The 13,847-nt window shown below is 37.0% G+C and overlaps 1 protein-coding gene and 1 long non-coding RNA gene across 3 annotated transcripts in view; one reads left to right on the forward strand and one right to left on the reverse strand.

The window, feature by feature from the left end:
- LOC140233477 (uncharacterized) overlaps positions 1 to 13,847 on the forward strand; it is an 84,333-nt gene that overhangs the window by 37,872 nt on the left and 32,614 nt on the right. The window contains exons 9-12 of the mRNA XM_072313597.1: positions 2,688 to 2,742; positions 5,240 to 5,394; positions 5,987 to 6,069; positions 11,537 to 11,722. Of these exons, the coding sequence (XP_072169698.1) occupies positions 2,688 to 2,742; positions 5,240 to 5,394; positions 5,987 to 6,069; positions 11,537 to 11,722 (479 nt within the window). The remainder of the gene's footprint in view (positions 1 to 2,687; positions 2,743 to 5,239; positions 5,395 to 5,986; positions 6,070 to 11,536; positions 11,723 to 13,847) is intronic.
- On the reverse strand, positions 15 to 13,520 carry LOC140233478 (uncharacterized). Of its 2 annotated transcripts, none has more exons than XR_011901541.1 (5): positions 13,361 to 13,520; positions 12,558 to 12,672; positions 11,589 to 11,719; positions 5,215 to 5,357; positions 15 to 59 (listed from the first exon to the last, which is right to left on the reverse strand). It is a non-coding gene; the product is annotated as an uncharacterized lncRNA (long non-coding RNA). The 2 variants fall into 2 exon arrangements; XR_011901542.1 differs by lacking the exon at positions 15 to 59 and adding an exon at positions 1,779 to 2,455.

Here is a 13,847-nt window from a genome sequence, read left to right on the forward strand (position 1 = left end):
GTAGGCTCCGTTGTCATGGCGACAGTCTCTTCGAGATAAACTTGACAGACTTTTTGGGTCTGTATTGTAAAATGCCAGGAAGAAACAAAATCAGTGAAGAAAATTCACTAAATACTTTAAGGGATGGTACAGTATTGGTGGAGATGAGAATTAGGCTTTTAATTTTTTTGCGAGATACCAAGAAAACACTTATGATATAGTACAGAGCATACCATTTTAAGAGGAATTCAAAGTTTATTTGATGAAAATTGGGTTTGGAATGACTGAAACATCCAAAAACAAAGTAAAACAAAGTGATCGTAATAAAGTGTGGGTTCCAGTTGCTCTTTTTGGAAAAATCAGCCATTTCAAAACTAATTTCATCAAATAAACGTTGAATTCATCGTAGAATTACATGCTCTTTCATATTTCATAAGAGGTTTCTCATTATCTCACAAAAAAATGTTAGAAACCTGAAATTAGGTCTCAACCAAAACTACATGATCCCTTTAATGTGAACATGGATTATGAAGTATAGATTATAAGGGAGCCTTTCTCAAGGAAAAGCAACTGTTCTGTATCAGCTCCACCAAAAAGTGTGATTCAATGTATGATTTATGCTGGTATCTAGCGTAGTTTAAAGGGCAAGTTCACCTTCGTAAACATAAGGATTGAGAGAATGTAGCAATATTAGTAGAACACATCATTGAAAGTTTGAGGAAAATCGGACAATCCGTTCAAAAGTTATGAATTTTTGAAGTTTTTGTGCAGTAACCGCTGGATGAGAAGACTACTGCAGTGTATGAATAATTTAGATGTCACATGCGTACAACAATATAAGGAAAATATAAAGAGAATTTCACAAAATTTCATCTTTTGAAAAAAGTACACATTCCCCCGACTCGTTACCGACAAATGTTATGGGTAATATTATTCCCCCTGCCTTTAGAAAGAGGCAAGTCAAGTGCTCTTTTATTATGCGAAAAAAGTGAAAATATGTTGAATTTTCTGTACCATTTTCTTTATACTGTTGTACGCATATGACTCACAAGCTGTAGTAGTCTCCTCATCCAGCGGTTCCAACACAAAAATTCTAAAAATTCATAACTTTTGCATCGATTGCCCAATTTTCCTCAAACTTTCACTGATGTGTTCTACTAATATTGCTGCATTCTCTCAATCCTTATGTTTATGAAGGTGAACTTGTCCTTTAAGTATGGAAAACTGATTGTAAACAACAGATCATGTTTTAATTGTGACATCATACTATGCTGAAATTTCTGTAATGTACCACGTCAAAAAGTTTTTTCTTTCTTTCAAGTTCATGGTAATTATGTAATCATGCATGGATCCCACATTCATTTTCAAGCAATGTTATCTGTGATTGGTAATGTGATTGGCAAAGTCAGCTTTTTTTTTATTAAGTAGAGCTTAATGCAGTTGGTATTACTGGATATGCCATATATTTTTCTGTTGTTTAAATTTTGCTAGTCGACTGATATTTATGCAATTTTAACAAAATGCGTAAATATTGGTTCCCATAACACAAATTTAATCATATTCACCTCAAAAGGTGGTAAGTTCTCATTGACTGTCTTAAATTCAATTCAGTTTTCAGTTCAATTATACTTTATTTCCATCAAACAAAAGGTAATACAGAATACAAAGTACACATTTGTCAATTCACACTAGAAGTACGAGTCATACACAATACACATATATACATGTACAGATAATTATGTAACAAGAAAACAATGCACACTTTGCAATAATAACAAAACAAATATAGTGTTGGAAAAGAGTAATATATTGAAAAGCAGAGTTGTAAGACTTAAATTGCTCTTAAAGTATGCACACAATTTATTCTTGAAGTATTCGCACAAAATATGTGGCATATACAGTATCTGATTGGGAGTGTAGCAGATGACAATTTAAAGGTATTGTTTACCATTGGGAGTAGTGATTTGAAAAATGTTTGAGTTATCACATTTGTCATTTATATCACAAAACATTCTACAGATACCATATAAAAATTTTGCAATGAAGCCACAAATATAAGGAGATGTCACTAATTTTCTCAATAAACCATGACTGTAGATGGTTTAGAAAAAGTCTAGAAATTTTTTTATTATAACTATTGTTGACAAAATGTAACAATACATAACATTGATTATACTGACTAACATTGGTTCTTTCTATCCCTAACTGACATTTTCAAACTATTTCGAAGCACAAATGCTAGGTTTTTGTTTCATCTGCAAATGGTATATAATACCTTTAAACTAACAGAAAAAGAAATTGAGCGTTACCAAAGGAAGCTATTGCCTTCAGGCAAAGGTGCTCAAGTATTGCTTACAATGATTGACTAATTTTGAATGCACTTTGAATTTTCCTGCCAGACAATAGTGGCACTCGAAATCTTTTCCAGACATCATCATCTCAGTCCTTGCTGGGTCAGCTGAAAGAATCTCTATGGCTATTGAAGAAATGAGAATTTGCAATACACAAGAAGTGGTATTTGTATCGTACGTGACAAAACATAATCTTTATTGTTGGAAGGCATAACAAAGGGGACGAAGAAGACAGTGTTATCTTTATTTCTTTTCTGTTTTAACCGAGAGCTGTGTATAGACAAAGATATGAAGACACTATAAATCTCTCCTTAACACTTTTTTTGTTTTTTCATCCACAATTCTCAACTACTCAAGGAGGAAAAACAGAAACTGGAAATCGAGACAGAACTATTGAGGAAGCAACAAGTTGGTGAGAATATTTATACGTTTATCTGACCCTCTTAAAGGGATGGTATGGTTTTGATTGAGATGGTGATTCAGATTTTAACATTTTGTGAGATCTTTTTTCGAGACCATTTCGAGATCACTTTTCGAGACCTCCGGAAGTCATGGGTTTGAATCCCAATGGAATCCCATTTTTCTTTGCTCAATTTTTCACTGAAAAATTATATTAATTTCTGGTCAGTTTTCACTTTGTTTGCATTTATTACATATTCAAAAAAGCTGCATCACTTCAGTGATCCCTCGCATTTATCCCCAAGTTGATTTACATCCTTCGGGTTTATGTCAGGTCAATATGTGTGTGTGTGTGTGTGTGTCAGACACACTCACAACAATAGCCTCTGACCACACAAGCATTGAGAATTACCGGTAAAGGTTTCTAGGACGAACACTGTACTAGGGCTTTCTAGAGTTCAGTCAGTAGAGCGCCAGTCTGGCAATCCGGAAGTCTCGGGTTCGAATCCCAATTGAATCCCATTTTTTTTGCTTAATTTTTCATGATAAATCATATTAATTTCTGGTCAATTTTGTCTTTGCGCTTTGTGTTTTTGTGAGATTATTAGAAACCACTTCTGAAATATAAAAGAGCATTCAATTCTATTAAAGAGGAATTAGTTTATTTGATGAAAATTGGTTTTGAAATGGCTGAGATATCCAAAACAATGTAAAACAAAGTGGTCAGAGGTGGGTCCCACCGTTTGTTAGGACCTCTTTGTGTTTTGGATATCTCTGCCATTTCAAAACCAATTTTCATCAAATAAACTCTGAATTCCATTCCTCTTATTTTCATCAAGTTTATTTGATGAAAATTGGTTTGAAACGGCTGAGATATCCAAAAACAAAATAAAACAAAGTGGTCAACGGCGGGTCCCACCTTTTATTGGGACCTCTTTGTGTTTTGGATATCTCAGCCATTTCAAAACCAATTTTCATCAAATAAACTTTAAATTCCTCTGAGAAAGGTATACTCTTTCATATTTCAGATAAGGTTTTTCAATATCTCACAAATAAATGGAAACCTGAAACCACACCTCAACCAAAACTATACCATCCCTTTAAGGAAGGAAAGAGAATGAGATTGATCGTATTGGGAACCATGAGCAATATCTGTCTGTGGATGCATGATTTGGAGTAGGCGAGAGTGTTAATTACATATAATTGCGTAAAGGGAATGTTTCCCCAAACATTTTCACTGGTTTATGATTACTAAATGTGTTCAGAATAAATGTGTTCAGAATAAATTTTTCATTTTTTTTTTTTCAGGACAAGAAAAGAGCATTTGGCTTGCCTTCTCTAGAAGGCATGGAGAATGATATTGCTTTCAACATGTTATCTCAGATTCAAGTTGAAGGGATGATTACTTTCAACAAGAAATCAAGTTTTGTGAAATTCTTTATATATTTTCACGATATCAATTGTGATGCTGTAGTGGTTATCACAACTTGAAGATGAAAATGATCTCGAAGGAATGCAGCTCATGGAATTGAAACTTTACAAATTCATAACTTTTGAACAGATTGTCAAATTTTCACAACATATTTATGCTTCAATCTATTTAGTAGACACTGTTTAGAACCTTTCCTTGAAGACATCTTAACAAAGATATATTTTAACTGACCTGGCTCAAATAGTCTTCCTCGTCATACATCTTGGAATTGAATACCCTCTGCAGTTTTATTGCTTTTTTTTTTTGTCTTGCCAGTACTTTCACTTTCTCTCCATGTATGTGCTTATTTATTCTAGGGGTCGCACTTCACTTTTTTTAAACTAGCCAGGCGGACTACTTAGAATCAATTTTGACACTGAAGCAATATTTTGGCTAGCCAGACGGACTAGTAACTTCAGAATTTTTCGATTTTTAGCTAGTCCGACGTGATTTTGGGTGGCCAATGGCCAGCGGACCATCGCCAATTTCGAACCCTGTTATTCATCTACCTATATATTCATTATTTACCTACATGTATGTATCTATTTGTATTATATCCCATTAGATTTATTTCCATGTAAATTTGAAAAGTACAATGGCAGTCAAGCATACACAGTGTACCTGTGGAATATGCCATGCCTTCAACAAAATGTGAGATATCATGGACTGTCAAGGACTTGTATGTAGTACATTGTAAATACACTCTACACCAGCCATTCTATTTGAATTCATTAATTTATTTCTTTTGCTAATATTCCTTTTTGCATAATATCCAGTCATATTTTCATATATTTCTTTATTTTCATTTCTAGAGTATTATGGCAATCAATTATGTCAGTTGAGTATACCACGCCATCAAAAACAATGGTAGATAACATGACCTTTCAACAACTTGTAATACATTTTAGATACACCAGGCATTCTAGTCATCAACATTTACAGCTGTGGGATCAGTTGTTGGGTGTCTTTACGATGCAGGTCGCGACTAACCCCATGAATGTCTTCATTCTTTACCTTTTTGTACTTCTCTGAACGGCAGCAGCCAGATTGAGGTCACAAGACACGGAAGTCGACAGGTCGGAGGAAGTTGTCTGCAAAGGCCGGCCCACGACGCTGTCCAACTACTGTCGCATGGCGGGCCTGTCGCAACAAATGCACTGCAGAAGGACGAATGCATCACCAGAAAACATAGAGGTGAGTGACCTTTGACCCTTCTATTCATATGTCACAATCTCACCGATCAATTAAGTTTGCTTAATGGTTTTGGGGAAGGTTTGACTGCAGGTACAGTTTATTTGTAGAGGACCAGTCTCCTTTTGATGATTCATAATTACAATGTAGAAAGGAAAATGAGAAGCAACATAAAGAGGGTATGATGTTTTGTTTTTAATGGGGAAATGGTAATTGGTATTGATATAGACAATATTTAGGTTTCAGTTTGATTTCTCGTATGTTCTTAGGACCTCATTGGGTCACTTATATCAATATCAAAACTTGACTTTAATTTTTCGATGGCTTGTGCTATTTTGTCAGATGAATTGGGGAAATATTGATTCACAGACCAACACTTGAGTGTCTGCATAAATTTAGCTTCTCTCTTTCAAAAACAGGAATTTCTGGAATGGTCATTGAAAAAAAAAAAAACTTTACCTAAACTTTCTCACTGCTGTTTAGATATGCATGTACTTCATGTCTTGCCAATCATGAGGAATGGTCAGCAGATTCTTTGAATAATTTTCTCATGCATCACTTTGGTTTGTGTTTTATGCTTGGATCCATTTTCCAGAATGATTACTGGCAGATGCTGGACCTTGGAGAACCTCATGTGGCCATTCACACCGGGCAGCTCAATGCCACGCTCTCTGCAAGGTGAACATTGCTTTTAGCGAACAAGAAAAGCCTCGAAAGAGACTAGGGGTCATTACTACCCTTTGTATCATCACTGTGCAGCTGCCACTATGTAATCGTTAACTGTAATTCAGGACTTGCCTCAAATGGAGGCAGGTTTTAATCAGTGGACAAAACAAACATTGAGCTTCCGGAAAAAAACAGGGGACAGTGTTACCATGCACAATGAATCGTTTGAATTGAAAAAGGAAAGTCTGAAGTTGAATAAACAGTCTTGGATGTCATCTTTTTCAATGAAGGGAGTCAGACAATTGGATGAAATATGGAGACAAATAGAGTTCAAAAGTTTATGTTATTGTTACAGTTAATGGGCAGTATCTTAACTCCAGATTTGTGATGAGAAATGAAAAAAAAATGCTCTCAAGGGGGAAATCATTAGGAATACTGAGACTTACAGGTTCAAGTGTTCCTTTAAAAGGATCGAAGTATCTTTTTTTGTGTGTGTAATTTGTGTTCTTTTTAGAGGGATATCGTGATATTTCTGGTTAATCATTTGTGATGATCATACGAGCATTGTAGTGACGTAGTGCAGTGTTTTTATAAGCCCCGTTGTGAAGTGTGTTCAAGCAATATTTTAGACTCCCTCTCTGCATGCATGGCAAGACATAACCAGTCTTCTGTGGTTTGTGAAGGGTACTGACAAAAGGATGAATACTGTAAACTTGCAATATTTGGTGATGTGGAAATTTTTGCTCATTCGTGCTCACCAACATCATTGTGAAATGGATTACACAAAAAAAAAATATTTTGAGGTATTCAAATTATGTTACAAAATGCTCATGTGTGCAAAAGGATTAACAATGAAGTTCTCTGAGTTTGGCCCAGCACAAAAAGGTGATCGTGCAAAAGTTTCCACTCTTTCAGATTCAATCCAAAAGACTGACAAATGCATTGATTGATTGAAGTGTGCCAAATTGACTACATGAGTGAAATTAACAAGCGAGCAATATCGCCTTTCACCACTCAAACATCAAAGTGTTGAGTCACCCCATGTTCAAAGTTGACTTGTATAAATAGAATAAAGCAAGACAAACAGAAATAGAGAAGTTTCATTACTGTTGAACAAAAAGCAAAAATCTTTTGAATTCCAATAAACAAGAACTGGTAAAAGTTTTGTTGATGTTGGACAAAATTTAAGAAGGTCCGAGAATGTTAAATTGTCCCCACATTTTTATTACACAGCAAAATTGGTTGTAACAAGTACTATGCATATGCAAATAAGATCCGATGATGATTTTGTTGCTGCATACCTGCTATAATGGTCTGTAGATGAAAACATGATGAAAATTATGTTTTCTTTGCGGCAACCCTCTGTCTGTGCTCTATCAATACAGTTGTACAATCATTTGATGCAAATAAAATTTATTCTTTCTTCATTTTATGCCAAGACGAAAATTTTTTTTGGAAAAGTTTAAAGGGTGTGTACAATTCTGGTTGAGGTGAGGATTTAGCTTTTAACGTTTTGCGAGATATTCAGAAACCACTCATGAGATGTCAAAGAGCATGCAATTCTAAGGGGCATCAAAAGTTTATTTGATGAAAATCTGTTTTGAAATGGCTGAGATATCCAAAAGCAAGGTGAAACAAAGAGATCCTATTTTCATCAAATTAACGTTGAATCCTTCTTAAAATTACATGCTTTTTTTATGCCTCCGCCACAAAGTGGTGCCGGAGGCATTATGTTTTCGGGTTGTCCGTCCGTCCATCCGTCCGTCCTTCCGTCCGTCCGTCCTTCCGTCCTTCCGTCCGTCCGTCCGTCCGTCCGTCCTTCCGTCCGTCCGTAATGAATTTTGTGGACAAGGTAACTATCAAAACCTGTTGAGGTATCCTAATGAAACTTGGCATGTATGTGTATTAGGGGGTGAAGTTGTGCCTATCAACTTTTGGGTGCACATGCTCAAGGTCAAAGGTCAAAAGGTCAAGGTCAAATACATAAAGTTTCACTATTTCCACCATATCTATTGAATGCATGAAGATATTTTCTTGAAACTTAGTGTATGCATGTATTACCCAATTAAGATTTTCTGGTGAAAGTTTGGGTCATGAGGTCAAAGGTCAAAGGTCAAAAGGTCAGGGTCAAATACATAAAATTTCACTATTTCCACCATATCTATTGAATGCCTGAAGATATTTGCTTGAAACTTAGTGTATACATGTATTACCCAATTAAGATTCTCTGGTGAAAGTTTGGGTCATGAGGTCAAAGGTCAAAGGTCAAAAGGTCAAGTAAAAATATTAAAACTTTTTTTTCTCCATACCTTGGAAAATTGTTCAAGGTATCTTAATGGAACATAGTATATACATATACTGACTGGAAGTGATTATCTAGAGAATGTAGGGTTCATGGGGTCAAAGGTCAGGGGTCAAAGGTCAAGTGCAACACTTCAAAATTTTACTATTTCCCTCCTATCATGCAATGCCAGCAGGGTTATTTTTTTTTTACACTTGGTGTATGCATACATGTGTAACCTAATAGAAATTCTCTGGAAAGTTTTTTTTTTCTTCTTTTTTTGCCTCAAAGGTCAAAAGGTCAAAGATCAAGTGAAAGTGCTGAACTAACTTTTTCCTCCATATCTCGGAAGTGGCTCAAGTTATCTTGAAACTTAGTACATATTATGCATGTTCTACCTGAAAGTGATTATCTTATGAATTTTAGGGTCAAGGGCCAGATGAAAATGGTAACAATTTACTATTCAATTCAGAAATTGCACTTTTTCTCCACACCTGTACCTTGAAAATTACTCAATGCCTAAATGTATGAATGGGTCAAAGTCGAGTTAAAGTCCTTAAATCCCTAGATACATGCTCTCCTATTCATCCAATTAAACCTAGGTCAAGGAAGGTGAACATTCAACACATTTGTGACAAACTTGTCATTTCAATATTTTGCCAATTTTGTGAAAATGTAATCACACATTGTCCACATGTACTATCTAGACCTATTGGGAAAATCATGCATTATGGCGGAGGCATACCAGTCGCCAAAGCGACATTTCTAGTCATATTTCATGAGAGGTTTCTCATTATCTCACTTTAATAGGAATGTTCAAAACATGAATTCCCACCTCAACCAGTACTGTACAGTCCCTTAAAGTCATTAGCAGGTCAGCCAGAGAATTGCCACCGCAAATTGCTTAGCACATGTAGCACCAAACTGTGTGAAACTTGAAATTTTATAACATGTTTTTCTTCTTTTATGACTGTAATGAAACTCCTGGTATTCAGGGAAGAGAAATGTTAGGAATAGTTTCAAGCAATGTGCAAGCCAGCTGTAGAGTAATGAGGAGGCCATAAAATCGTCTTCTCAACTAATTAACATATGTTGGACCAAACTGCGTGAAATATAAAATTTCATAATGTCTTTCTTGCATGGAGTTTTCTTTTTGTGTGTGTCTTTTTATGACTGTAATGAAACTCCTGTAATTTTTGTGAAGCGTTTACTCTATTTATAAAAGTCGACTTGAACAGAGTGCGGTTTTGCACTTTTCGGCATCCTGTTATCTCCACATGATCTGGAGCGTTTTTTTTTTGGAAGTCTCAAATTTCTTCTCTGTGTTTTGTTCCCTCTAATTGTAGTGGATTTACTACTAATAGAGCCAACATGTATGCAAAGTAAGTGTCTCCCCCAGCCTCTCCTCCTGTTCGTGGTGCTGTCTTGAGAAAAAGAAAAACGAAGGAAAGAAAAGAAAAGATTCCTTCATAGAAGTAGCGCCATTCGCAAAAAACAAAAGGAAACATCATGCGGCTGACATTTTAAAAAAAAAAAAGGAAAAATTCTAATCTTGCTAATAGCATGATCTATGTCACATACACTGTAGTTTATGCACGGGCTTTGCCACAGTCATGCACCTGCCAAAATTGTTTTCTCCCCCAAGACATTGTGCATTTGGATTTTGCAGATTTTTAAACTGCTCACGTCTTGTTAGCCCATGCAACCCCCCCCCCCCCCCCCGAAAAAGAAAGAAAAAAAAAAAGAGAGAAATCATGCCTGCAATTTTGGTTTCATAGTTAGATTTGCCCAACAGAAATGCCTATGTTATTTTTAATTTGCCTAACAGAAATAATGGCCCTGCATGACAGAAATGCAATGTAAATGCAGCTAACATTTTGAAGCACAAAACCCTGCCACTAACCTTCATTAAGAAAAAAAAAGAAAAAAAAAGATTGGAAAAGACTAATTAGCAAGATATATACTCACATCATACCTTATACTGATTATTTTTGCTGTTCTTTTATCTTTTCCAGATATTGCTCTCCCCCACTTAAAAATGAAAAATAAAAATAGCATGCCTATTAGTATCCGCTAATGTTGACCCCTGCAACTTACTTGGCACCTGAAATCATATGCAGTATGATTTAATATGCATCGTGTCTCTAATTTCGAAGCACTAAAAACACTCGAGTTACTAACCTGAAAAGAGCTGTAGTATATCCCCAATTCTTCTGTTCTTTTGGATTCATTTGAACACTTTCCCCATCTTGCCACATACATGTATATATAGTTACATCTTTTACTCCCTGAAATTTTTGTTGAATATAGTGCTATTACAAAAGTAGTAATACGATGGACGCAGAATTCCATTTTTCTTTTTGTTCAGTTTGCAAGATTACAGTATTTTGTATTATTACTTTATCATTACCAATCATAGTAACGTGTGTTGAATGAGAAATGAGCACATATATACATGTCATGTGTATATCTTATATAAGACTTTGTTCAAGTGGGGAGATGTTATCTCACGCATGATCTCCTTGTCTACAAAGTCAAAATACAGACATGCACACAGACAAATTGATTATAGGAACATTGGCAGTGACTTGGAGTGAATGCTAAAGAAACATGGCTTATTTCAAGAGATTGATATATCCTGGACTGTACATCATCCAGTTGGCTGGAACAATCAAAACCTGTGGGTTGTGAATAAATGCGTGATTTGAAACCATTTCAGTGACTGTTCTGCTGATCAACTGCATAAACAAAAAATAAATATTAGAATAAAGACAAACAAACACTAGATAAAACAAACAAGCAATTGGTTTATTTTCATTTTGATGCTTCCTCATAGCTATCTGTATCAAACCTAGAATGAAAGAAAACATAGCAGAAAAAAAAAACCAGGGTGAAAGATGAAAAAGGGAGAAGAGCTCATTCATCAAAGGTCAAAGGTCAACCATGCACCAGTTCACATGTGATTTTCTTCTTATTACCAGTGCACTCTTATGTCTGTATTGTTCTCATTCAAGGATAGCTAGTTTCACTCTCTGTTTTTTATGTACACACTGAGTGTGTGACTGTGAGCATGTATGCGTGTGAGTGTACAGCAGTGTTCAGCTCATGCATGGGTACAGTATTTCATGTTACCAATTAATCCAAGTATGTTTACTTTGTTTGTGTGTGTACGTGTGTGTGTACATGTGGCACTGACAGGCACAACTGGAACTGTAAGAACGTGGGCAAGAATCGGGCCAACGTCCTGCACCTGCTGCCGGGCCGACTGCGGGTCAACGTCCCGGAGCTGAAGCTGTCCATGCTGTACGGGACGGAAAGCTGGCTGGTGGACGGTCAGGGACTGGCCCAGCTTGAGTTTCTCCACACGGGCTCCGCCAAGATCTGGTGAGTGAAAAATGAGCAAAGAAAATGCGTTTCCATCGGGATATGAACCAGAGACTTCTGGATTGCTAGACCGCTGACCAACTGAGCCGTGGAAAACCTTAGTGCGGTGTTCATCCCAGAAACCCCTTTATTCTCAGTGCTCGTGTGGTCAGAAGCTGACATAAACCCAACAGATAGAAATCAAGTTTGGAATAAATGCGAGGGATCATCGAATTGATGCAGCTTGTTGAATATATGATATATGCAAGCAAAGGGAAATTTATCAGAAATGCATATAATATGAATGAAAAATGAGCAAAGAAAATGGGATTCCATTGGTTCTTTGCCATTTTTTCATTTATATTGTGTGCATTTGTGGTTAATTTCTCTTTGCTTGCATTTAGTAAGATTTGGTAAGAATGGTTAATCTCTTATTCCGGGAGTGTCAGACTGACTGTCTATCCTGTATACTTGTGTCACTTGCCATTTACTGTTGATTCAAAGAGTAGTACGAAGCTAGCTCAGTTAGAAGTGTGTCTGCCTTATGCCCCTACCACTGACTATCTGAAACTTGTCTTATCCCCAAATCCCCAAAATGTCAGCGTTCTGATGAGTTCTGATGAAATGTGAGCCAACAAGCTCAAGAGACTCGCACCAAGGCTCACCAAGGGTGATTATAATGCCAGAGTGAGCCCTAGAACTAAGACTCAAGTCAACCTGTGGGGTAGCTGTTTATCATCAAACACTCAAAACAGAAGACTGTCACTGGATGTCGGCTGCCCATGCTTGATAGTTGCACAACATAATCTGGCGTGCATCGGACTGACCAACACAATAACACTTAGCCAACACTGACCTGACTTGCACCTGGAAATGGTTTCTCATGGTGAAATAAGTTCAGAGCGTACCGGTAGTTCCTTCATTGGACGATCCTGCCTCCTCGGTCCACGTCCGACACGTCTGACATTGACCTGATAGTTGACCGATACAAATTGGATTCATATGGAATGTGATGTGATACGCTTCGGTGGATGACCAGGAAAAAAACAAAACAAAAGAAAACTTCGCTTCAGGCGAGTGATGGATGAGCTAAAAGCTCTGTGGAAGAGGGGTATTACAATCATGAGGTCATGGGTTCAAGGCCTGGAGAGACCAGATGATAGATGTCGCAAGAAATCAAACCAAATTCCCACTTGCTGAGAGGCAGAGCACTAGTGTCGTAGAGATAAAGACAAAAAAGTTGAAGTTCTGCTTGAGAGAGAGAGAGAGAGAGAGTGATAATGCAAGCATATTAACCCTTTCTATGCCAGGGACATTGGACAGTGTGTAGGATACTGTGGTGTTTTTGTGCCAATCAATACTCAAAGCACACAAAGGGTTGAAGAAACCCACTTCACACCTTTGCAAAGAGCAGCATGACAACTTAGTGAAGTGGCCCGTTTCACACTTCATCCAGGAAACGGCTCAAATAAACATGCCGACTCCGTTCAGATCATCTCAGGTGACAGGTTGTAGTCAATGAATGATATCTCCCAGGCACTTGTGCATTACGAAAGCAACAACAGTGATTTATTCTTATGTCATTGCTATACGTGCCTGAGCAAAATACTTTAACTCTCCCACTTGTTTTATCCCATGTAGTAATTACTGCCCACCTACCTTGGCCTTGATGCGTATTACACAAATTCTGTCAGGCGTGGCAATACGTCAATCCCCCAGAAAAGGTCAATGTAATGAATAGTGAGTGGAGGGGATTTACGTAATCCATAGACAGAGTCAGTGATAAAGGGTATTGTACATAATCATGCTTTTCATTGAGAGTTCGATGTGTCTAATTTTTGCCCTTTAGCAGAGAAGGCATACAGTGCTGATCGCGTTAAACTTACCTACGCGTAGAACCGCGCATCGGTAACGCGTACGCAAACACGTTTCAACGCGAACGCACCGACCGGCGGATCTCCTCCGGTTAAATTGTCTAGCGCCATCTACGGCGCCTAAGTGAAAGTATCGCGCGTAACTGCAATGCGATTTTGCGCCGCGCAAAATGTCGCATTGAAACACAATATTAATTTTGCAGTGGAACAGAAGAGAGTGATTCACTTAGTTCTTTACAATCGTAATGTTAAGATCTTTGTGAATAATTGGT

This window comes from Diadema setosum, chromosome 9, assembly GCF_964275005.1.
Source record: "Diadema setosum chromosome 9, eeDiaSeto1, whole genome shotgun sequence".
Lineage (NCBI taxonomy): Eukaryota > Metazoa > Echinodermata > Echinoidea > Diadematoida > Diadematidae > Diadema > Diadema setosum.